The sequence below is a fragment of the Eleginops maclovinus genome, chromosome 2, assembly GCF_036324505.1.
Source record: "Eleginops maclovinus isolate JMC-PN-2008 ecotype Puerto Natales chromosome 2, JC_Emac_rtc_rv5, whole genome shotgun sequence".
NCBI classification, from domain to species: domain Eukaryota; kingdom Metazoa; phylum Chordata; class Actinopteri; order Perciformes; family Eleginopidae; genus Eleginops; species Eleginops maclovinus.
In genome coordinates, this window is record NC_086350.1 from 1,094,165 (window position 1) to 1,118,825 (window position 24,661).

At 45.8% G+C, this 24,661-nt stretch overlaps 2 protein-coding genes across 5 annotated transcripts in view; both read left to right on the forward strand.

Moving 5' to 3' along the window:
- Positions 1-24,661, forward strand: part of immp2l (inner mitochondrial membrane peptidase subunit 2) — an 82,584-nt gene that overhangs the window by 13,007 nt on the left and 44,916 nt on the right. The window lies entirely within an intron of this gene.
- On the forward strand, positions 10,076-14,297 carry LOC134873747 (uncharacterized). 2 transcript variants are annotated; one of them, XM_063897573.1, is made up of 6 exons: positions 10,076-11,177; positions 11,930-11,989; positions 12,125-12,511; positions 12,815-12,958; positions 13,048-13,285; positions 13,583-14,297. In XM_063897573.1, exons 1-6 carry the CDS (start codon positions 10,806-10,808, stop codon positions 14,242-14,244), a joined length of 1,863 nt encoding a protein of 620 aa, XP_063753643.1. In that variant the 5' UTR covers positions 10,076-10,805; the 3' UTR covers positions 14,245-14,297. The 2 variants fall into 2 exon arrangements, with proteins under 2 accessions (XP_063753643.1, XP_063753652.1); XM_063897582.1 differs by lacking the exon at positions 13,048-13,285 and having other exon boundaries at positions 12,815-12,890.

The window sequence follows — 24,661 nt, forward strand, 5'->3', positions numbered from 1 at the left end:
CGTCACAGGGAAAGGGAGGAGAACTCCTCAGGACTTTGGAGACTGAAACTACGATGTTCTGCAGACGAAAAGCACCGAGCTGACCTGTGCATTGTTATTGTGTTTGTTCATAGATACTTTCACACATTTCCAACTATTTTAAGACTCACGCCCACATAACCATTAATGTAAACACAGAAAAGTATTTCAAGATCACCAACTGGACCTTTTCTAGATTAAACCCTATTTTCTTGCTTGCCGTATTTGAGTCGGCATGATGATCTGCTGCAGAGGAAGGAGAGTGGGTCGGGTGAATGTGGCTCAGGAGCTGAAAATCTGACAGCATTCAGCGTTCATGTTTTATTAATTATAATAAGTAGTGTCGGAGCTTCACAACGTCTCTGTTCTTCTTGTTTTCCTGTAAACCTCCCCCTCTCGGTCTCCAGGGACCCTCGTGTTTATTTAGTTTCCTCAGTTTGTTTTTCACAAATGCTGAAAACCCACCGAGGGGAAATCAAGTACAAAGTGTGGAGGAGAGGAAACACAAAGACCCGGCGGGGTTTCTAGAAGCATCTCATCCCCAACCAGGAGACAAACTGAGAGGCAAATGACAAGAGGGAGGAGAGGAGAGACTAAACCAGGTGCATGCTGGGTAATGGAGTCACAATTTGTTCAGTTTATTTTGATGCAGACTTTCATTCCTCTTAAAGTTTTTAGGTTTCTCATTATGTTCTCTGAGAACGGGGGGTGGGGGGGTGGGGGGGTGTTATGAAAGAGAGGATCCATCGGACTGAAAGCAATCAGAGCAGAAGTCTGTTATAATACCACGATAATGTTCCAACACGTGTTTCAGTGCATCGAAGGCCACAGTTACACCTTGCATTAAAAGCAACTCGTATCCCGATGATATTTACACCTCACTAACCGCCCTGTATTAATGTGTGTGTCATTAAGATATGATTGTAGAGCCTCAAGGGGCCCTGTCAGGGCCTCTCCCTCTCCTGGAGTGTGTTCTATCGGTTTTAGTGCATGTAAATGGTCTGCTGGGCTACTTTTTGTTTACTTCGAGAACATAGTGACATCACCGTGGAACACTCGCGCTCCTGACACATTGTCCATGGTAGGCGAAGGGGCGGGACTTCTCTAGGCGGTTGACCAATCACAACCGAGCCAGCCAGCTGACCAAAAAAAACAAGAAAGAAAAAAACAACAATAATTAAATTAAAGATAAAAATATGAAAACAAACAAATACCAAAACCACAGAAAAATAATAAATCAAACAATGACAAATAAAGACCAATAAAAGCAGATGTTAATTGAGGTTATAAAGTATGAGATCAGCTGTCGTTTAAATCGTCCTTAGAGTGTTCTTCCCTTCCTGTGACACATCAAAGCTGCCGCTCACACACTCCTCCACCCTGCTGGGCTTTACCTCAGTGTGTGTGATGCTTCGTTCAGCGGCGGTAGATCCTCCCTCCGACCAGGGACTGACATATTGAGGGCAGAGTGAAGCGCTACGCTAACTATGCTAAAGCCGGAGGGAGTGACGCACTTACAGGCAGCAGGTGCATACAAATACATTAGAGTGGGATTTTGGCCTCTGCAGACCATTTACATGCACTGAAACCTAACACAGGAGATGAACAGGGCCTCTTTAAACATCAGGACATCTGAAAGACATGTGAAGCAGCTCCTCTACGAAGAGGAGGGTTAGTGCTGGGAGTCGTTCCTCCGGACCCTGAGCTCCCAGCATGCTTTGTGCCCCCGCTGTTTAAACACGGCTCTGTTAATCTCTGTGGCGACGGGGAAGACTCCAGAAGCTCCCTACCTTTGAATAATTCTCCCTCAGACTGAGAGTTATTTTGTCTCCGAGCAGCGTGATCCGTCAGTAAGAATTAGTCTTTCTGTATTCGGGAAATGAAACCGTGTAGTTTTACAGCTAAATCGATGCATGGTTTTATAGAGGCAGCTGGGATCGAACCAGCAACCTCCCTCTCAGCCACAGTCATACCTTTCTCTAATCAGACTGATGAGCGGCTCCTGGTACCTTCGGTCTCCTCTGGACGGAGGAGGGAGAGCCGAGCAGCAGGTCCCGTTCTGTCAGGTGCAGTCTCAGTGAGTTTCTGTTCAGACGAGGATTTGAGACGAACGACTGACAGAGATTGATGATGCAGGACTCCAGCCCGTCTCTGTTTCTCCACAGGTCGCTTTATGTTGGTGACTCGGTCCAATTTAGGATAGAAAATGTCCTCCATGCCCTGTGTCCTGCATCAGTGTCCTGCATCAGTGTCCTCAATCTGTGTCCTGCTTCAGTGTCCTCAATCTGTGTCCTCAATCTGTGTCCTCAATCTGTGTCCTGCGTCAGTGTCCTGCGTCAGTGTCCTGCATCAGTGTCCTGCATCAGTGTCCTCAATCAGTGTCCTGCTTCAGTGTCCTGCGTCAGTGTCCTGCGTCAGTGTCCTGCGTCTGTGTCCTGCGTCAGTGTCCTCAATCTGTGTCCTGCTTCAGTGTCCTAAATCAGGGTCCTGCTTCAGTGTCCTGCTTCAGTGTCCTGCTTTCAGTGTCCTGCTTCAGTGTCCTGCGTCTGTGTCCTGCGTCAGTGTCCTGCGTCAGTGTCCTCAATCTGTGTCCTGCTTCAGTGTCCTAAATCAGGGTCCTGCTTCAGTGTCCTGCTTCAGTGTCCTGCATCAGTGTCCTCAATCTGTGTCCTGCGTCAGTGTCCTCAATCTGTGTCCTGCATCAGTGTCCTCAATCTGTGTCCTGCTTTCAGTGTCCTGCTTTCAGTGTCCTGCTTCAGTGTCCTGCTTTCAGTGTCCTGCTTCAGTGTCCTCAATCTGTGTCCTGCTTCAGTGTCCTGCTTCAGTGTCCTGCTTTCAGTGTCCTGCTTCAGTGTCCTCAATCTGTGTCCTGCTTCAGTGTCCTGCTTCAGTGTCCTGCGTCAGTGTCCTCAATCTGTGTCCTGCTTCAGTGTCCTGCTTTCAGTGTCCTGCTTCAGTGTCCTGCTTTCAGTGTCCTGCTTCAGTGTCCTGCGTCTGTGTCCTGCGTCAATGTCCTCAATCTGTGTCCTGCTTCAGTGTCCTGCGTCAGTGTCCTCAATCTGTGTCCTGCGTCTGTGTCCTGCGTCAATGTCCTCAATCTGTGTCCTGCTTCAGTGTCCTGCGTCAGTGTCCTCAATCTGTGTCCTGCTTCAGTGTCCTGCGTCAGTGTCCTGCGTCAGTGTCCTGCTTTCAGTGTCCTGCGTCTGTGTCCTCAATCTGTGTCCTGCTTCAGTGTCCTGCGTCAGTGTCCTGCTTTCAGTGTCCTGCTTTCAGTGTCCTGTGTCTGTGTCCTGCTTCAGTGTCCTGCGTCTGTGTCCTGCTTCAGTGTCCTGCTTTCGGTGTCCTGCTATCTGTGTCCTGCTATCAGTGTCCTGCTTCAGTGTCCTGCGTCTGTGTCCTGCGTCTGTGTCCTGCTTTCAGTGTCCTCCATCTGTGTCCTGCTTTCAGTGTCCTGCGTCAGTGTCCTGCGTCTCTGTCCTGCTTCAGTGTCCTGCATCAGTGTCCTGCTTCAGTGTCCTGCGTCTGTGTCCTGCGTCTGTGTTCTGCTTCAGTGTCCTGCTTTCAGTGTCCTCCATCTGTGTCCTGCTTTCAGTGTCCTGCGTCTGTGTTCTGCTTCAGTGTCCTGCTTTCAGTGTCCTGCTTCAGTGTCCTGCGTCTGTGTCCTGCGTCTGTGTTCTGCTTCAGTGTCCTGCTTTCAGTGTCCTGCGTCTGTGTCCTGCGTCTGTGTTCTGCTTTCAGTGTCCTGCGTCTGTGTTCTGCTTCAGTGTCCTGCTTTCAGTGTCCTGCTTCAGTGTCCTGCGTCTGTGTCCTGCGTCTGTGTTCTGCTTCAGTGTCCTGCTTCAGTGTCCTGCTTTCAGTGTCCTGCGTCTGTGTTCTGCTTCAGTGTCCTGCTTTCAGTGTCCTGCTTCAGTGTCCTGCGTCTGTGTCCTGCGTCTGTGTTCTGCTTCAGTGTCCTGCTTTCAGTGTCCTCCATCTGTGTCCTGCTTTCAGTGTCCTCCATCTGTGTTCTGCTTCAGTGTCCTGCTTTCAGTGTCCTCCATCTGTGTCCTGCTTCAGTGTCCTGCGTCTGTGTCCTCCATCTGTGTCCTGCTTCCGTGTCCTGCTTCAGAGTCCTGCTTCAGTGTCCTGCTTCCGTGTCCTGCTTCAGTGTCCTGCGTTCTGTCAGGATATCATGAAGGATTTACTTCATACTTGTACTTCACGATTAGGAAACAAATATTGTATTTTTTCTGCTCTAACGAAGTACGTGATAGGCTAAAGGGCGGGTCATGTCCAAATGGTTGACCAATCACAACAGATTATCCGTCTGAAACCAGAGCCCAGCCAGCTAACCAATCAGAGCTGACTGGGCTCTGGTTTCGGACAGAGGGTGAAAGGAGGAGCTGCAGCACAGGAAGGATGAACCTGAAGATGAGCAGAATATGGCCCCTCACAAGAAACGGCTGAATGCCACCGGCAGAGGACGAGATGACGGTGGTAACTTAGTCAAATCTACAGACCGGAGGAAGAGGGGGGTGGTGGGAAGTATTCTGGGTGCCGCGATGACTCGTGATTGACAGATCTGGTTCAGAAACAGAGAGACAGGAAGTGGAGTAAGACGCTCACAGGCGGCGGCTGTCAACCTGACGAGCCCGATCACACGGATCGTTCCAGTTCTACGCCCTCTCTGCGTGAGGCGGTTTGATGCTGCAAGTTTGCAAACTGCGGCGTAATCCCCGGCACGTTGAAGCTTCCCGGTGTGGGAGGAGTTAAAATGTTAGAGAGACATTGGATTAGCAGAGTTGAGTAATGGGACCGGAGCGCTGGATGACCTTCAGGTTCATAAAGCTGTCTCTGTCTCTGTTGTTGTTCTCCTGAAATGTTTTCTGGTCTTATTCTAACGATGTGATCACAGGACTCCTTCTGATGTCACTGCAGATCTGCTGGAAGCTAGCTCGCTAACGTAGCTAACCTTCAGATATCCTGACACACACTTCCAGTTTAGTGTCCCCTGGTCTCCAGCTGTGTGCGTCTCTCTTTAGTGTCCCCTGGTCTCCAGCTGTGTGCGTCTCTCTTTAGTGTCCCCTGGTCTCCAGCTGTGTGCGTCTCTCTTTAGTGTCCCCTGGTCTCCAGCTGTGTGCGTTTCTCTTTAGTGTCCCCTGGTCTCCAGCTGTGTGCGTCTCTCTTTAGTGTCCCCTGGTCTCCGGCTGTGTGCGTCTCTCTTTAGTGTCCCCTGGTCTCCGTTGTGTTGGAGCTTCTTGCAGCGTTTGGTTTCTGCAGCTTTCAGTAAACTGCTCATGTTTCCTCTGCTGAATGTTCTCTAGATGCTGCATGTGTTGAAGAGCTGCTGCAGATGTTTCTGCTTGAGTTCTGATTTGTGTTTCTATATCTGCATCCTCTCTGAAGCTGCAGCACGCATTACGTTTTGGAAAAATACACACAACCTAAAACTCTAAAAACAAAGGAATTCAAAACACTTGCATTTAGACAGTCTGTAAAGAAGATATTCAGCATGCATACCTCCTTTTTAAGTCACAAGTCACAACACACAAACAAACAAGAACAACAGGCTTCTTGTCTGCACTCTGTCTGAGGTTTGAAGTTCTGTCCCCGTCAGAAGTGGTGTTAGAGTTTTAGCGTAGGAGGAATATAAATGCTGGAGATTAGCGGGATAATTCCTGTCCTGGTACTCAGGGGGGGTCCTCGTGTTGCCACAGACCTGCCCTTGGCGTGCCTTTGTCATTTGTCATGTTTAAAGCAGGGCTGTCGAGGGAATGTGGGGGGGGGGGGGGGGGTTAGCACTGCCTCAGGCTACGGGTCATATTTCATCGTTTAAGAGGAGCATCAGCTCCCCGAGAGATAACAGGAGGAGGACTCACACCCACAGCTTTCAGCCTCTTCTTCAGAGAGAGAGGAGGCCACTCCAGAGAGGTGCGGGAATGAGTCCTTTAGAGACACCGTACTGTAGACATACACTAGTTTGTTTAATAAGATAGTGACATCATAAAGGAGATGTATATGAGCATGGTCCCTGTGGTTTCAGTTAGTACTCGGATCTTTTACTTCAGTGGTAATACCACAGAGAACAAACAATCTGCTACCAGTGAAAGTCCTGGTAGATGTACTTCCCATCACTAGTAGTCAATGAAGGAGAGTTTGTATCGTCTTTGGCATTTCTCCTCTTCCAGAGCTGCCACCATTTGCTTCCCTGACTCTGAAAATGATGATGCAACTTTTGAAAAATGCCATATAAATAAAGTTATTTGACTTCTATGTTTGCGCCAGGATGTCAAACAGCAGGAGAGTCAGCATCCATCTGTGTTGGTCTGCAGACAGTGTGTCAATAAAGACAAATGATCCTGAGACCTGGCAGTGACATTTAAACGCTGCCTCCCTGTTTGCTGGGCAGCGAGGAGAGCAAATAAATAGATGCATCTTTTTGATAAGTGGCAAGTACAGAGTAAGCCTCTCAAAGGCTGGGTAACAAAAGTCCTCTGCTGCTGCCGCTAAGCTAAAGGCGGCTAACGTTGGGCGTGATCGTCCAGCTTTATAACCCTGAACGTCTCCCAGCGCTTCGGTCCCAGCAGTGTGCGTCTCTCTTTAGTGTCCCCTGGTCTCCAGCTGTGTGCGTCTCTCTTTAGTGTCCCCTGGTCTCCAGCTGTGTGCGTCTCTCTTTAGTGTCCCTGGTCTCCAGCTGTGTGCGTCTCTCTTTAGTGTCCCCTGGTCTCCAGCTGTGAGCGTCTCTCTTTAGTGTCCCCTGGTCTCCAGCTCTGTGCGTCTCTCTTTAGTGTCCCCTGGTCTCCAGCTGTGTGCGTCTCTCTTTAGTGTCCCCTGGTCTCCAGCTGTGTGCGTCTCTCTTTAGTGTCCCCTGGTCTCCAGCTGTGTGCGTCTCTCTTTATTGTCCCCTGGTCTCCAGCTGTGTGTGTCTCTCTTTAGTGTCCCCTGGTCTCCAGCTGTGTGCGTCTCTCATTAGTGTCCCCTGGTCTCCGTTGTGTTTGGTTTCTGCAGCTTTTAGTAAACTGCTCATGTTTCCTCTGCTGAATGTTCTCTAGATGCTGCATGTGTTGAAGAGCTGCTGCAGATGTTTCTGCATGTGTTGAAGAGCTGCTGCAGATGTTTCTGCATGTGTTGAAGAGCTGCTGCAGATGTTTCTGCATGTGTTGAAGAGCTGCTGCAGATGTTTCTGCTTGAGGAAAAAGTCTGAGATTAAAAGAAAACTATGGATTCTGAGAAAAAGTCAAATATTTATGAAAAGTCAGAATTAAAAACCTGCGTTGTTTCTGAAGCTGATGGAAATGTGTTAGGCCGTTGTAACATGAGTATATTGTATGTTGGAGGAACCATCGCCACGTAAGGAAACCTTGAATACTTTACCCTCAAGTTTCGTTTAGTGGGAATTTAATTTCCAGGAGACAGGTATACTCTTCCTCGCTCTCTATCTGCTTCTATTTTTAGAGTGTGAGATTGTTAGAAACTGTAACGTCTCGGAGGAAATCAGCCACTGTCCACCAGTCGCGTGGAAAGTTTTGGTCCCAGATGACATCAAACGCGGCCGCCATCATTAGCTGTGGGATGCTTTCCTGTTTACTAAATTTAAAAAGAATATTCCTCCTTTTTTAAATTCAACATGAAACTGGCAGTAGTAAGAAGTTAGTGCCGTTGTTTTGACAGAAAGCCGAGCGCTCTCTCTACAGGAGATGTTTCTTGATAACCTCCCCTGTGTGTTTCCATCTCGGCACTGCTGTCAATGTTTACCTGCCTCACATATTTCTGGAACTAGGCTGATGTTGAGGAACAAACGTGCTGGCAGGTGGATTTAAGACGCATGTCAGTACGGAGGAAGTGTGACGGGAGACTTCTCCTCTGTTAGGGTTTATTACATCTGGTTTATTGAAGCAGGTTTTTGGTTGTTATCCTGAAATAAGGTCTGTGCTTAACACAAGAGATTTTAACGCTTTGTTCTGCAAAATAAACTACATCGGTAAAAACCCCACTGGTGGATTTAAAAACAGAGGTTGCTTTATAGCCCATCATTAGCTTTTTACTTCAGAAATCATAAAGAGGTGTTAATATGTGGTGATGCTGCCTTCAGGGACCAACACAGACAACACAAAATAGGACGTCCCTGTTGCTATTTGGGAACTGGCATCAACTGCTAATGCTACAAAGCAACAAAAAGGAAAATGAGTCCGATCATTTTGACCAAGCACTAAAGGGAACAGCAGAAGGAGAATGACAGGAAGTTAACCTCCATAATTCACCCTCCATCAGAGCTCAGTTTAAACTTGTAAGTAGTTTTTCCAGCTGACTCTTTCTGTGAGTTCAGTCCATCGCAGCGTTGACCTTCAGACTCTGCAGCAGATTATCAAATGGCTGCAGGGCTTTCAGAAAGAGTCTGAGCCGCAGCAACAGTGGATTTATCTGAACGCCGCTCAGGCAGAGAAACTCAATTTGGCTCTCGGTCAAATGTTTGATCTTCATCATCTCGTTCCGACTGGAGAGATCTACCCATTAGATGTTTTCCTCTTTTATTTCTGGAGCAGAGGAGATAATTATCCACAATGAATTTTGCATGAGAGAGCAGCTAACACAGAGCCAATGCATTTTAAAATGACCATAGGTCACTGAATTAATTCTCCAAATGGCAATTGGTGTGATTTCTCCTGGGCCCCCCTGCTCACCTGTAGAGGGGGGGGGGGGGAATCTCTGGGTCAGAGTCTGTGCTCAAGACAGTATGTCTCCAAGGGTTTTCTTTAAACCAGGTAACAGGGTCTCTGCTCCTCTCTCTGGGGGCGTCCCCCTCAAAATGTTAAAGTGCTGCCAGGAAACAATCTGTCTGTGGGTCTAAAGGGGTTTACTGAGTCCAGAGATAAGGAGATGGGGTTAGGGTTAGGGTTCTTGCAGGTCTTGGAAATCAAGCAGTAAACACCGATGTGCTCGCTGAAGGGAAGAGGACGCCTCGTACATCTTCAGATAAGACATGCATTCATACTCCCTGAGCAGATGGATCACCTGTAGGTCAGCAGCCTGCTATTCTTGTTTGCCTCGATGCTAATGCAGCTAATGCACAAGTAAAGCCTGGAAAATCTCCCCCCCCCCCCACCCCCCCCCCTCCCACTATAACTCTAACAGGCTGTATTTCTCCAGGCTCTAACTCCTATTGGCAACGGACAGTTTATGTGTTACTGGTGTAATTAAATCTTTGGACTCCTTCCTCGAATCAATGGAAAGCACTGCCATAAAACACAGGCTTTGAGCTGGGGGGGGCAGAGGGTGGGGGTGATTGGTGGCCTTTCTGCAGACTGTCTGACACTAGAGTCTCAGCTTTTACTTTTTCTCTTCAGGAGTTTTAGTTGTTAATCTGCAAATTACGTCATGATATTCCGTGTTTCTTTCGAAGGCTTTCGACTCGTTAGTGTTTACCATTAACTGCACGGCGGTGACGAGGCTAATGCTCTTTTAAACGCACCATTTGTAATGGTTTTACTATAGGAACTGTGAGTTACATGAACACCTTTTCATTTTGTCTTACTGCTGAAAATGTTCTCCCAGATTCCAAGTAAATATTTGGACATTTAGAAAAAGTTGATTTACAGAAAATGAAAACTTGTCAAAGTAGGAGAAAGATGCTGTGCTTCCAGACCTCAGCTGGTGCACCGAAAACAAGTTCATTTTATTTTTTAAACTTCATTTTGCAAACTTTTCCTGCAGGCTGTCAATCCAGCCAGGAGGTAATGGTGCCAATTAGCCGCTAACGGGAGGCGCTAACTGTTGTCAACAACCCACAACCATGACTCAGCTGCCAAGAGTCAGGGGCACCTCAGCCTTTGCTTTTTCCCATGTCAACTAGTGGAGGAAAGTTGCCAAACATAGAAAAAAAGAAAATAATTTGGGTCGTTATCTCCGAAAATATGTTTTGTAGAGTCAAATCAGAAAATCAAGTTTGTCCGTCGGCTGGCAAAAAAACCAATAAGGACATGAATAGAATAAAACCAGTGAACCACCTTGGTAAGAAGTAGCAGCGTCATAAAAGTAACTGAACATATAAAAGTAAGGAGCCCTTACCATAGTAAACTCAGGGTGTCCGCGGGGTCTTAAAAAGTCTAAAAAAGTCTAAAATTACACATTTTCAATTTAAGGCCTAAAAAAGTCTAAAATATAGAGATATTTCGCAGTGTAAGTCTAAAATTGGGTTTGAGTAATTTAAGACCTACGTTTCAATGCAAAATATCGACAAAGGATTATTTTTTTTGTTTGTTTTGTTTTTACGTCCTTTTCCACGCCGTTCTGTTTTTTTCTTTTTCTGTTATGGTGGCAGTTATGGTCCGTGTAGTTCTACATGACATGTGCTGTTAGTGGAACGTACAATAATAAAACTACAGATGTGAAACGGAAATGTACTGTCGTCACAGGATGCAGCAGCAAGTATTTTGATTCTCTGTGTGCGAGCAAGGCGGGAATAGTTACGAAGTAGGATAACGTCCGAATGGCAGGAGAAAGTTAAAAAAAAGGATGGGTAAATGTAAATTCAACGACAATTGGCTCTCAATAGGGCAATTTGCAGACTGGCTGAAACGCGTTCCCGCTGATGACAGTGAGGCATACTGCACGTTTTGCAAAAGAACTCTTAAACTCGGGACCCTGGGCATCAAGGCACTGGAGTCTCACACAAAATCCAGCAAACACCAGGAGTCGGCAAATGCAGCACGCAATTCCCATGGAATTGCCCTTTCTGTTCAGTAGCAAGCAGCACGTAGTCAATAAATAATACGGGTAATATTCGTGATCTATTGGGCTCCACTGATACAATGAAGGCAGAAGTTCTGTGGGCGCTTAACACAGTGGCTAAACACCAGTCATGCAGATCCAATGACGGCATCGGAGAGCTTTTCCAAGCGATGTTCCCCGACTCCACAGTTGCCAAAACATTCCAATGCGGGAGAGACAAGACGTCGTACATACTCCGATTTGGAGTGGCAGAGTTCGTCAAAAAAGAGCTTATCTCAAAGGTGACCGGGCCCTTCGTCATTATGGTTGACGAAAGTCTTAACCACGCAACAAAGAGGAAGCAACTGGACCTTCACGTAAGGTACTGGGATGACGGCCAGGTACAGTCCCGGTACCTGGGCTCACAATTTATGGGCCATGCCACAGCAAACGACTTGCTGAAGGAGATCAAAGTAAGTGCTTTTTTTGTATTATTTTTATCCACTGATTGGTCGTAAAAATGTCACTCTTAATTAAAATTAATAGAAGTACTTTTGGCCAATCGCTGCGTTTCTTACATCTGGAGTAACATCTTGTTATGGGGTAGCCAGCTGTCACACCGGGTTTATCGTAACGCAACATTGCCCCCAGCACCGGTTGTTGCATAACAACAACATGGCCCCAGATGTCGGTTGCTGCGTAACGCAGCATAGTTGATTTGTCATTGTTGGGGATGTATGTTATTCGTCGGTCTCTGCATTACGGCAGGGATCATACAACTTCCGTGTTGCGGTAGTTTTATGATCCCAAACGTAGCCTAATGCAAAGACCGACGAACGATTTCATCTCCTGTTATGAAAAGGGGCTCCATTTAAAATCGGAAGGTGTGTGGCTGCGCGTCTGATCCGCATACAGTTGACACTGTCACCATGTCCAAACGTTTCTTAGTGAAAATATTTTGATCATTGGGAGATTTGGTCTATTCATTTTCTGAAGTAGTGCTCTGCAATTGCTGTGTGAGAGAATGAATGAGGACATCTGTGTATTAAATTGCCTTCTCTTAATCATAATTTGTACATGCCTCCTTTTCATTGCCCAACCTTTACATTCTGCTCCCATTACTTATTTGTATGCTAGCTGCACATAACTATTGCCTGTGTGTGTGATTTTGTTGTTTAAATATATGCTAATTTAATTGACTGGTTGATTTGTTTCCTTCCCTTAGGAATGTGCGGGCCACCTGGACCTCAGCAAGCTGATTTCGATCTCAATGGATGGTCCAAATGTAAATTTTAAGTTCTTTGAGCTGTTCCAGGCGGAATATGCTGACCTGTACGCTGGTTCTCAGCTCATATCTGTTGGTAGCTGCAGGTTACACACCGTACACAATGCCTTTAAAACAGGCTTCTCATCGTGGCAGGTGGACAAGATCCTCAGGGCCTTGCACACATTGTTGCATAATGTTCCCGCAAGACGAGAGGACTACGAGAAGACCACCAGGTCTACCCGCTTCCCGTTGGCATGGTGTGGGCACCGATGGCTGGAAAACCTGCCTGTCGTGATACGAGCGTTGGATATCTGGTCATCTATGCTGGTGTACACCAATGCTGTGAGGAGAAAGGAGCTTCCAAATCCTGGCACTGGAAGCTTTGCTGTAATCAAAGAAGCCCAGAAAGATCCCCTGACTCTACCTAAGCTGCAGTTTTTCAGGAGCATCGCCCAGCTATTTGATCCGTTTTTAAGGAAGTACCAGACTGAGGAGCCGGTGATGCCTTACCTAGGCAAAGATCTGGCAGAGTTGATCAAGGTAATGCCTTTTCTAATGAGCAGAACATTATTTAGGAAACTGTCATGAAATGGATGTATGGATTTTATGATTGCATTATATTGATTTTGAGAGTTTTGGTGTGGTTATGATGCCAGACCACCCACCCACCCCATTACACCGCCAGCTCAAAAGTAAAGCATTATGTAGGCCTGTAATTAAACAAATACAGTTGTGAACAAAGACACATTCACAGCAAATCTACAACAGTCAAAATGGTAGCCTACACAGTATTTTGCAAAGTAATTATGTAATTGAAATGTTTCTTTTGTTATCGTCCAACAGAGTCTGATGCGTCGTTTCGTGAAACGAGAGGTTCTGCAGGACATCACCACAGCCCAGCTTACCAAACTGGACATAGGTGACAAGAATATCTTGATGCCGGTGCACTGTGTTGATATTGGCTTGGGTGCTGAGGAGGCCCTCAAGGTACTAATAGCTTAATGTCAAAGATTATCAGGGGGAAGCCCATGTGTACAGCATTTTTGCTTACATTCCTTTCGCATTTCTCTGTACAGAACAGCAAAAGTTCAGACCTCAGGATTCTTGAATTTAAAAGGGACTGCATGCAAGGACTCTCAAGCATGGTGAAGAAAGTACAGGAGAAGAGTCCTCTTAAGTACAGTACCGTTAGGCAGATGGATTGTCTAGACCCCACAGTGATGAGCAGTGATCCAGACGGCTGCAAGGCAAAGATGAAGGGACTTGTGCAGACATTTCTGCTCAACAGGCAGCTGGCAGGAGGAGTTTGTGCTGGTACTAGGAGTTCTAGAAAGGGCTAAGGAAAATTATGCGTGCCACTTTCAGATAATCTTGTATATTATATTTAGCATCTGCATTTAGCAACTGATCAGTATTTATTGTATGTCAAAATATGATCACAATATATTTGAGTGTAGATCTCTTAAGTTAGGTTACTCCAGCAAATCATTTCCATGCACCCGTTTTGTGTGGTTTAAAGACTGTACCCCCACAGAGCTGTAAGGAAAGCCACAATGGTGATGACTAAATGGAAGCCATAAGTAAATTTATTTTTACATCTTTTTGTCTCAGGGGACACCATTCTCCAACAGTTCGATGCTGCGTTGTCTGTGGAGTGCAGGCATGAAGATTTCATCTCCTTCAAGCCAATGCAAAAGAGGCTAGATGTCTTCCTTCATGGCTTCATCGGCAAGGCATACCCAGATCTTTGGGCGTTTTGCAAGACCCTTTTACTGCTTTCTCATGGTCAGGCGTCTGTAGAGAGAGGCTTCTCAGTGAACAAAGAGATCAAGACGGAGAATATGCAAGAAGAAACATTGGTCGCACACAGGCTTGTTTACGACTACGTTGCAATACATGGGGGCGTTACCAAGGTTCCACTTACACCTGACCTAATGAAATCTGTCATGGCTGCCAGGTCACGGTACCGTGTGCATTTGGACGAACAGAGGAAGAAGAAGGAGACAGAGACACAAGGGAAGAAAAGGGCACACGCGGAGGGGCAGTTACAAGACCTGAAAGTCAAGAGGGACAGTCTACATAAAGTTACTGAGAGCCTGGGCAAAGAGGCAGATGAGTTGGCAGAGCAAGCAGAGGGCAAGGCTGGGAGCAAAATGGCACATCTGATTTCAAAATCAAATGCTCTGAGGAGGGCTGCCAAAGACAAGCTCTCCCAGCTTAAGGTTCTGGGGGATGAAATTGCCACCAAAAGTGCAGAGCTTAAAAGCATGTAAATAATGTAAATAATATGTTTGTTTCATTGACAATAAATGTAAATTGACGGCAATCTGGCTTTGTTATTTCTTTTTTTTTAATACTTCGTGAAGGTCTTAAATTTAACCCATGATGGTCTAAAAAAGTCTAAAATTGCACTTGTTAAAACCTGCAGACACCCTGTAAACTCTAACGGCGGCTAATGTTGGGCTATAAAGGAACTACAGCACGGTCACATGACTTCACGTCACCACCGCTAAGCTAAAGGCGGCTAATGTTGAGCTATAAAGGAACTACAGCACGGTCACATGACCTCACATCACCACCGCTAAGCTAAAGGTGGCTAATGTTGGGCTATAAAGGAACTACAGCACGGTCACATGACTTCACGTCAGACGCCACACAGCTTGTGTTAACCACCCATTTATGAACACACATTGACTTCCAGACCAGGGGACAGGACTAAACAGCTGAATCATGTCAGGGGTTTGAGGGCTCTTCCCTGCAGCTCTCTCTGCCTCCTGCTCAGTGACAGGTCATTACGTTGCTAGCTACAGAAGCAGGTGTCATGAAGCAGCGATGAGACAGGCCTTCGTTTTGCTCTCGCCTGAGTCCCTCTGTCCATGTCGGCATCATTAACTGCAGGGCTGCGCTGGTTCTGGTTCAGTGTCACAGCTGTCAGTGTGTGTGTAGGCAGGCTACCTGCTAACACTCACACACATTTGTCTAACTCATTGCGAAAGCTCACACCCTTTTGCCATTATTATTAATATGGCTGCACCATTTTGAAAAACACGACTTGCAATATATTGACTGATGTTGAAAGAAATATGTTTTAATTTGTAGAACATTGTGCTCTTTAATTCCTCTTTGATTTATAGAAATAATTACATTTCATTTATTTTATTTTATTTTCAGATATTTTTTGCCTTTTTTGGAAAATCACAGTATTCTGACTTTAATCTCAGAATTAACCAAAAACATTATTTGTTTAAACTTAAGTAGAGACACTTTCACAAAACACAATTACCCCTGGGGAGAAGTCAGCCGTTCCCTAATAGCATCACCTCTCCCCCGTCAGAGAGATTGGAGCCATCAAAATATTCTAAATTCAAAGGCTTTATTATCAAATGCTCAATAACGATCTGAAGTCTCAGGCTCCTCCAACCATGCAAATCAAAGGAGAACAGTGGAAGTGCAGGAGTGAGGGACCAAAGCTGCAGCGTGTCTCTCTGTGTGGTCTGATGGATGGTTCATGCAGTGATGTCATTGAGCTCTGGCTCTCAGGCACTGCGTTCAGGCTCATGTTTAAGCATGTTGGAGTTCCCAGGCGTCTGATTCGTTCTGTTTTTATCTGTGCTCCGGCGGGGAGCTCGTCTGCTCTGGACAGCAGGCGTCTCCGGGGCTTGATGGAGGATCTGCAGCTGCAGATTGCTGCCAGGGCGTCTCAGCAGGAAGCTCAATGTCTGACTATTTTCTTTGTGGCTTCCTGTGATTGTATTCTGTTCTACAATTTAGCAGCTTGTCCCCTCATTCTACAATGTGTCTCTGTTTCTGTGAAACGCCTTTTGATTTGGCTCTCCCTCAGGAACACAGGGATTTTAGCCTTTGCAGACCGTTCACATGCACTGAAACCTTTAGAAAACACTATACATGTACTTTCAAATCTCAGAGAACCTTCACATTTTCTCTCAGAGTTATCCCCTTCCTCTGCTCCATGTTTTTGTCAGTGTCCAGATAGGGAGTAGTTCTAACCCTCAATCAGTAAATAATCATAAAGGTCGGAGGGCCCAACTCTCAGGTTAGGGGTCCGTGTCGTAAGGGTTCCTGTGAGGAAGTCGTTAGTCTGGTAAACCGACGAGGCAGGTTGTACTCGCCTCTTGAGAAAGTGAGTGGGTTTTTTATGTCGGTGAATCAGCCGCGCTGCAGCGGTTTGGTACTTCTTCTGACCTTAAACTTTGCATGGCAGCATCTATTTGCATCTATTTGCATCATGAATCTAAAGGAGGAGATTAGGGCGGAGAAGAGGTCTCAGGGCTCCGGTGAGAGGCAACCCTTTCAACTGTATGTCTTTTTGCTCTTTTTGTCTCCTCTGTTTCATTAGCTGTGTTGGCGTTTGCTGACTGACATCTGGAGTTCTCTTTATTAGAGGAGGCCGCTTTCAATACTCTGGTAAAGTTTAAGGATGATGCGGTAAATACAGAAGAGGATTATGTCCACTTGTAAATTAAGACCAAATATTTTAATTAAAATGAAAAATCCAAATTTCTGAAAAAACGTTAAGAAAAAATGAATGAATAACATCTGTTTTTTTAAAGTTTCCAGAAATGAAAAGTTTCAGGACAAAACATACACTAAGACTTTTCCAGAATTCTGTATTTTCAGGAAAAAAAACCTCTGAAATAAAATTTCAATAATTTCATGAAAGAAAGGAAAACATTCAGAAAGGTTTTCTTACTCTCAACCAAAATCCTAAAATGAAAAAGATCTTTTACAGAAGTCTGCAATCTGAGTTCTTTTTCAGGAAAAGTCAAATCAATTATCTTTCAGAATTCTGAGAATTTCTGAAGCAGGAATCTTCCTTTAAGTCAGGTCTAACTGCTGGGATGGTTGGAAATCTTCCATGCTTGAGACGGCGGTCAGGAGTCTGTCGTAGCGTCCGCCTCTGTTGTACTGGTGGAGATGAAACGCCAACCACCCGGCGCCGGATCGTCTGTCAGCGGTGGTGTGACGCTCTCAGGAGCAGGGAGAGTCAGTGTGAGAGAGAGGCCGGTGCTGTAATGCCTTTTTAAACGTCCGTCCTCTGAAGACCGCCTGTCCCCGTCAGATGTCTGCCTCTCACATCAAACACCATCTCTCTCTCAGATACCAAGCAGCTGGTAAAGTTCCTCTAAAAAGCTTTGAAGACCAGACCTTTATAGCCGATATTAGCCGTGATATTTGGAAGACATTTCTCAAAGTAATGCGTCCTGTTTATTGGAGCCGTAGGAATACACGTGTGCCTTTATTTGTTGTAAACTTCCTTGTGATTTTATTGAAGCAGTAAAGTGTGTGATGGAGGGACAGATGTTTCCCTGGAGTCTCTTAAAACTGAGTGATGCAGGGAGAGTGAGGAGCACACCGCTGCAGCGTCTAACCTCACCATGGATCTGTTGAATTTCATAAAGATATATATGATATAAAAGGACGTTTCAAAGTGGTGTCATTGCTGGAAACATTACAGCGCTCTCCTCGGAGCCTGCTGCTAGTTATTCAGAGCCTCAGGGAAAAAGTAGGAAATATATTTAGATGTGATATCTTATTTTATTTGACGTCAGTCCACATTTCTGTCGCTGTAACCAAATAAAAACGAAGCTTATAAAAAAATATCTCTTTCACCAATATATGTAAATGAGCAGTTAGCATCATGCGGCTACTTTTAGCACTTTGTGGCGCCAGTATTGAAGAGTTGGCAACACCTCACAGAACAAACATCACTAACTTACATAGCACATGTTATATTGATACTGACCTGGGGACCGCTACAGAGAGGGAAGGGAAGACCAAAGCTCCGTCCTCTTCCTGTTTCGGTTACACAATTTCTGACGCGCTTCCTTTGTCCAATGAATAAAGATCGCACCCTGATGCACAGAATTGCATTTTTTAAGCAAGACTTATCAAAGCTTCACTGAAAATCTGTGTAAAAAGGTCACAATGAAAAAGCAGGATCAGAATCACAATGAGTGTTCTGGGAATAACCCGGCCTTTGTCTATAGAGCAACTACAGCTGCAGAACCGGTGATATTCCACGATGGAACTCCCCATCCAGGACCCTCACCTGTTTACGGGCATTTGGAGGAAACAGCGGCAGGTGGAGACGCTTTCTTCCTCCGACAGCCGGCTGCAGTCACATGGGCCTCATTCATCTCGGAGACGGCGGCCGCCCTCCCATAGAGAGTTTTGATCATGTTGAGTGCTCGGTCTGCTGGAAACAAGGGCCCAGTCAGGGAGATGTGTTACGGTTATAAATTGCACCTCCACTTTTTGTGTCGCGATCCTGTCACAGTTTTAATCAAACAAGACAAAAACCAGGAGATGGGAGCGGCCGGCGAGTAGAAAGATGGTTTGTAGGTTTCTGATAATAACTAGCAGAGTGGCGGGGCTTAGTGGAGCAAGAACCAGTTGTTCGTCCCTGTGCTGAATGCTGAGCCAGCAGGCTGGGGGCTGCTGGGTGCTGGACCGACTCCCCTGCAGGTTTTGCTATTCAAACAAGGCGGGTTATTCGGGAATTCACCACAAAAAGTCCTCAATTTGTAGTTCATTTCTGATTCATTTCTGCAGCTCTCATCCAAACAGCAATACTTTTAAATGAGTTTCCTCTTCTGCTGCTGCCTGATGGACTGGCTCTGGTATTCTGCTGCAGGTTTTGGTTCTGAAACAAGGCGGGTAATTCACGTCCTTTCTTTCCAACAACTAACATGCAGAGACAACAGTGTTAGTTCCCTCTCAGTCCGGACCGACCTCTCCCCTGCAGCTCTCATCCATTAGATGCTGCTTCCTGCTGGAAGGGCTCGGTGTGTAGCTGCAGTATTTGAACAGGCCTCGTTATTCAGGATTTTTCTCATGCAAAGCAAAAAACACGAAGATGAACATCTCTTGATTTTGTTTCCTTGCTGCAGCTGCCTGGCTCTAGTATTCTGTGCAGGTTTTGCTACAAACAGGACTTGTGATTCTCAAATTTCCTTTTTTTTTGCCAGCAAATAGTACTGTCTGCTGCTCTCATCCACAAACAGTCGTTTTTGAGGGGGCTGCTGCCTGCTGGGCTGGCTTTGGTGCACTGCTCCAAATGTTGGTCCTTAAACACAGCTGGTTATTCTCAGTCTTTCCTTTCTTGCCAACAAATCAGAAGCAGAGACCACAATATGTTAGCTCACCCCTGCTTCTCTCTGGCTCATACACCTTGTCTCCAGCTCAAGACCAAAAAACTTCTGGACTTATTTATTGTTCTTGTGCTTCTGCCTGCTGGACTGGCTCTGGTGCACTGCTGCAGGTTTGAGTATTTTAACTAGGCTGGTTATTATACAGTTTTTACATGCAAAGACCAGAACCCCACAGTATGTTCTCTCAGACTTCTTCTACCCGGTCTGCAGCTCCCCTCTACATCACGAACGTGAGGTTTCTTCTAATGCTGCTGCCCGCTAGACTGGCTCCTTTGCATCGCCGCAGGTTTTGGTACTCAAACCAGGCTGGATATTCTCAATTTTGTCACATTACAAAATTAAAGCCCACATCTTGAAGTCCCTTCTGAAATACTCTCTGACTTCCTGACTCTGTCTGCAGCTCTGCAGGTTTTGCTATTTAAACATGGCTGATTATTCTCAGTCCTTCTTTTCTTGCCAACAAACTGCATGAAAAGACCCACAATGTGTTGGTTAACCCCTCAGTACTGCCGGACCTCTGTGTGCAGCTCTTATGCACAGACAAACGTGATTTTACTTTCCCTTACATTTCATTTTTATCCGAAGCAACTAATAATAAGTGCAATCCACCATGAACATACGCAGGCCGGCCGGCATCCTGAAGAACATTTGTCTTTTGTTTATTGGCTTTTTTTATATTCCTTTTGGTATCACATTATTATTGGATTTTCTCCTCATATTGCTCCTGTGTTCGAGCACAGAGAGGCAATAAATAAAGGAGATTTAAAAGCACGCTCTCTAATAATATACCTACGCACTCTCTCATGAAAGCCAAGGACAAAATGTGAAAGTCTCCATCCCACATGTTTACGATATGGAAATAAATAACTTTAAGATGCAGCCACACAAACACAGAGCCAGAGCCCACCCACGCCACAGGGCCTGTAGCAACACCGCCGCTGCAGCTAGGACAAATAAACACAGTAATGAAGAGTCACTGGGAGACTGGGAATGTTAGTCCACCGTTATTGAAATGTCAAAAAGCACAGTGCAAAGAACAGCTGGCTGTAGCGACAACGTATTGTGGATATTTGCAGCTGTGTGCGTCTCTCTGTAGTGTCCCCTGGTCTCCAGCTGTGTGCGTCTCTCTTTAGTGTCCCCTGGTCTCCAGCTGTGTGCGTCTCTCTTTAGTGTCCCCTGGTCTCCAGCTGTGTGCGTCTCTCTTTAGTGTCCCCTGCTCTCCGGCTGTGTGCGTCTCTCTTTAGTGTCCCCTGGTCTCCAGCTGTGTGCGTCTCTCTTTAGTGTCCCCTGGTCTCCAGCTGTGTGCGTCTCTCTTTAGTGTCCCCTGGTCTCCAGCTGTGTGCGTCTCTCTTTAGTGTCCCCTGGTCTCCAGCTGTGTGCGTCTCTCTTTAGTGTCCCCTGGTCTCCAGCTGTGTGCGTCTCTCTTTAGTGTCCCCTGCTCTCCGGCTGTGTGCGTCTCTCTTTAGTGTCCCCTGGTCTCCAGCTGTGTGCGTCTCTCTTTAGTGTCCCCTGGTCTCCAGCTGTGTGCGTCTCTCTTTAGTGTCCCCTGGTCTCCAGTTGTGTGCGTCTCTCTTTAGTGTCCCCTGGTCTCCAGCCGTGTGCGTCTCTCTTTAGTGTCCCCTGCTCTCCGGCTGTGTGCGTCTCTCTTTAGTGTCCCCTGGTCTCCGGCTGTGTGCGTCTCTCTATAGTGTCCCCTGGTCTCTAGCTGTGTGCGTCTGTCTTTAGTGTCCCCTGGTCTCCGGCTTTGTGCTTCTCTCTTTAGTGTCCCCTGGTCTCCAGCTGTGTGTTGAAGAGCTGCTGCAGATGTTCCTGCATGAGTTCTGATTTGAGTTTCTGTATCTGCATCCTCTCTGAAGCTGCTCCTCCTGTTGGAGGAGGTTGGACCTGTTGACCTCAGTGTATATGGGATTCAAAATAAACTCAAATGTATTTGATTTAGTTTTTAATTTGCACTTTTTTTTAAATCATGGAACCTTTGTAATTATTTTGCCTCATCTTGATTTTTAGGCCCAATAATCTGTCGCTCTTTCTCTGAATCTTGCTGCTCACAGTGACTCGTGCAGAGGTCTTCCACCAGTTTGAAATACATTAGTCTCCACACTGGTGCTGTAGTCTGCGACGAATCAAACGCACCTTTCTATTAAAGCCATGTTCCAGAACACGTGTGCTTTTAAGGACACACGGGGCTTTGGGTAGTTTGTTTTCGAGTGAGAATAACCCGTGTTCAGAATGGTATCATAGTGTACTCCTGATCTCTAGTGATATCACACACACACACACACACACACACACACACACACACACACACACACACACACACACACACACACACACACACACACACACACACACACACCTCCCACACAGAGCCAACACAAGGCCACAACACAAACCATACATATATAGTGTGTGTGTGTGTGTGTGTGTGTGTGTGTGTGTGTGTGTGTGTGTGTGTAAATCTCTCAGATACTGAACAACTGACCCGCCTCTCGTCATGCTGCAAAAAAAAAAGCGTGGTTACTTACAGCGCCTTGTTACCATGACAACTGGTCTGTTATGAAAGCCTCCTCTAGACGTGTGTGTTATTCTGCGCTCTGGTCTCACCGCCGCCGTGCCTGGAGGTAATCCTTCATTTTTATTTTGCTCAAAAGAGCTCAGTACCTGCAGCCTGCCGGGGTACTCAGTTCATTTGCTCATAATGAAATGACCCTGGATGTGTGTGTGCTGGGGGCCCCTCTCCTATTGTATTTAAAGAAACACCGGAGTCTTTCACCGGTTACTGGTGTGATGATCAACATGTTAACAACTTTAAACGTCTGCAAAGGAACTCAAAGAGACTCTCAAAGACATAAAATACAAGCAGACACAGAATGACTATAATTAGCCTTGGATGCTAACGTACCCACAATGCAACTCAACCATCTGTAGTGATGGATGAATTACTGAACAGGCCTACACAGACCCGAGGTGTCAGGGGCCGTCACCTGCAGAAGGAGACACAACAAGAGACTGAGAAGGTCCAAGCAGAGACATAACACCCCCCAGATCACACTGAAGACATACAACAGCTGCAGGGACACAGACTCTGACATCGGTCTTTGAAAAGGACTACAGAAAACACAATTTGAACTATAGAGAGACTTAAAAACCAATGCATAGAAACACAGTGTGTCTACACAGAGACACAAAGGAGTAGAACTGGGGAACCAGAACTCCAAAACAACCGGAAAGAGATGCAAAAAATTACAAAGACAAATCAGACAACCAGAAGAAGATACAGGGACACCAATGAGACAAATAAAGACACAGCATGAAACAAGGAGACGCAGAAAAGACTGAAAACATGCTAAATAAACACAATATGGGGAAAACTAGAAAAAGATGCAAAATGACCACAAATACACAATGTGAAAACCATAACCACACACACAGTAAGTCATTGTCTCTGGATGTCTGTTCTGATTGTGGTAACATCACTAAGGCGTGTGTCATTAAGCCTCCTGTAATCGGCAGCTAACGAGAAGAGGCACGTTCCTGAAGCTCGGCTGTGATGTTATCAGAGGAGGCGATCACTCTGATGTGTTGATGCTTTTGATTAAGTAAAAGGTTTCTCCATGGGGGGGGGGTTGTCTGTCTCTTTTTCTCTGATACCTGTATGAAGTAAATGCCAGCAAACTTAATTATTCTTCAGAGAGAGAGAGTCCTTTCTATCTCACAGGACCGGGTTTAAAACCAGCACCGTACTTCCTGTTTGATCTGATGAAGGGCAGACAGCTCCCATCATGAGGGACATTTAATACAAGTCAATCCGTCTCTACTTTAAAGAGTCCTCTCCTGCTGATGTTCAGGTGTATATCAGTCGTAGTGTCTCTACTTTAAAGAGTCCTCTCCTGCTGATGTTCAGGTGTATATCAGTATGTAGCGTCTCTACTTTAAAGAGTCCTCTCCTGCTGATGTTCAGGTGTATATCAGTATGTAGTGTCTCTACTTTAAAGAGTCCTCTCCTGCTGATGTTCAGGTGTATATCAGTATGCAGTGTCTCTACTTTAAAGAGTCCTCTCCTGCTGATGTTCAGGTGTATATCAGTATGTAGAGTCTCTACTTTAAAGAGTCCTCTCCTGCTGATGTTCAGGTGTATATCAGTATGTAGAGTCTCTACTTTAAAGAGTCCTCTCCTGCTGATGTTCAGGTGTATATCAGTATGTAGCGTCTCTACTTTAAAGAGTCCTCTCCTGCTGATGTTCAGGTGTATATCAGTATGTAGTGTCTCTACTTTAAAGAGTCCTCTCCTGCTGATGTTCAGGTGTATATCAGTATGTAGAGTCTCTACTTTAAAGAGTCCTCTCCTGCTGATGTTCAGGTGTATATCAGTATGTAGAGTCTCTACTTTAAAGAGTCCTCTCCTGCTGATGTTCAGGTGTATATCAGTATGTAGCGTCTCTACTTTAAAGAGTCCTCTCCTGCTGATGTTCAGGTGTATATCAGTATGTAGCGTCTCTACTTTAAAGAGTCCTCTCCTGCTGATGTTCAGGTGTATATCAGTATGTAGTGTCTCTACTTTAAAGAGTCCTCTCCTGCTGATGTTCAGGTGTATATCAGTATGTAGTGTCTCTACTTTAAAGAGTCCTCTCCTGCTGATGTTCAGGTGTATATCAGTATGTAGTGTCTCTACTTTAAAGAGTCCTCTCCTGTTGATGTTCAGGTGTATATCAGTATGTAGAGTCTCTACTTTAAAGAGTCCTCTCCTGCTGATGTTCAGGTGTATATCAGTATGTAGAGTCTCTACTTTAAAGAGTCCTCTCCTGCTGATGTTCAGGTGTATATCAGTATGTAGTGTCTCTACTTTAAAGAGTCCTCTCCTGCTGATGTTCAGGTGTATATCAGTATGTAGTCTCTACTTTAAAGAGTCCTCTCTGCATGTTTCAAACTCTGTTCCCTTTTTTTAAAACTCTGCAGAACTCTCTCGTGTTAGAAGCCGGCGCCCTGGCGCTCCAAAACGCCGCCATTGAACGCGTTCTGCATAAAACATCAGATGTGACTTTGTTGTTGGAGGGAGATTCTCCTCTCTGCCCCCACCCCCCCCACCCCCCATGAGGATGATCAGCGATGGGGAGAAGTCTTCCATGGAGCCATAAATTAACATCCCATCAGACGTGTGTTAATGAGCGCGGTGTGGCTCAGAAGTGGGGATGAAAGAAGCCGAATGGTTTAACATGTTGGAGTCATTTCAGTGGAAGTGTTCCTATAGTCTCGTTGCCAGCGCTGTTAACCCTGAGATGTTGAGACCCCAGAGTTTTGTGATAGAAATATAGAGCGGGGGTCTTTTGTCGCATGTGCTAATTTATGCTAACTGCAAATCGCCCAACATATGCAGGTTAGCATCCGGCAGTTTCTCTGGGCTGGGGACCCCTACTATTCATCTCTAACATCAAACTTTGGGGTCTCGACATCTCGTGGTTCCCAATAGGACTCTAAAGAGAGAGAAACACAAACCTATACAGCACCACAGGAGAGGGAT

Coding starts and splice junctions, on each gene's coding strand:
- LOC134873747 (XM_063897573.1), top strand. CDS start 10,806: ATGAAGGCAGAAGTTCTGTGGGCGCTTAACACAGTGGCTAAACACCAG. Junction 11,990..12,124: donor TCTCAATGGATGGTCCAAAT/GTAAATTTTAAG, acceptor TCATCGTGGCAG/GTGGACAAGATCCTCAGGGC. Junction 12,959..13,047: donor GTGCTGAGGAGGCCCTCAAG/GTACTAATAGCT, acceptor TTCTCTGTACAG/AACAGCAAAAGTTCAGACCT.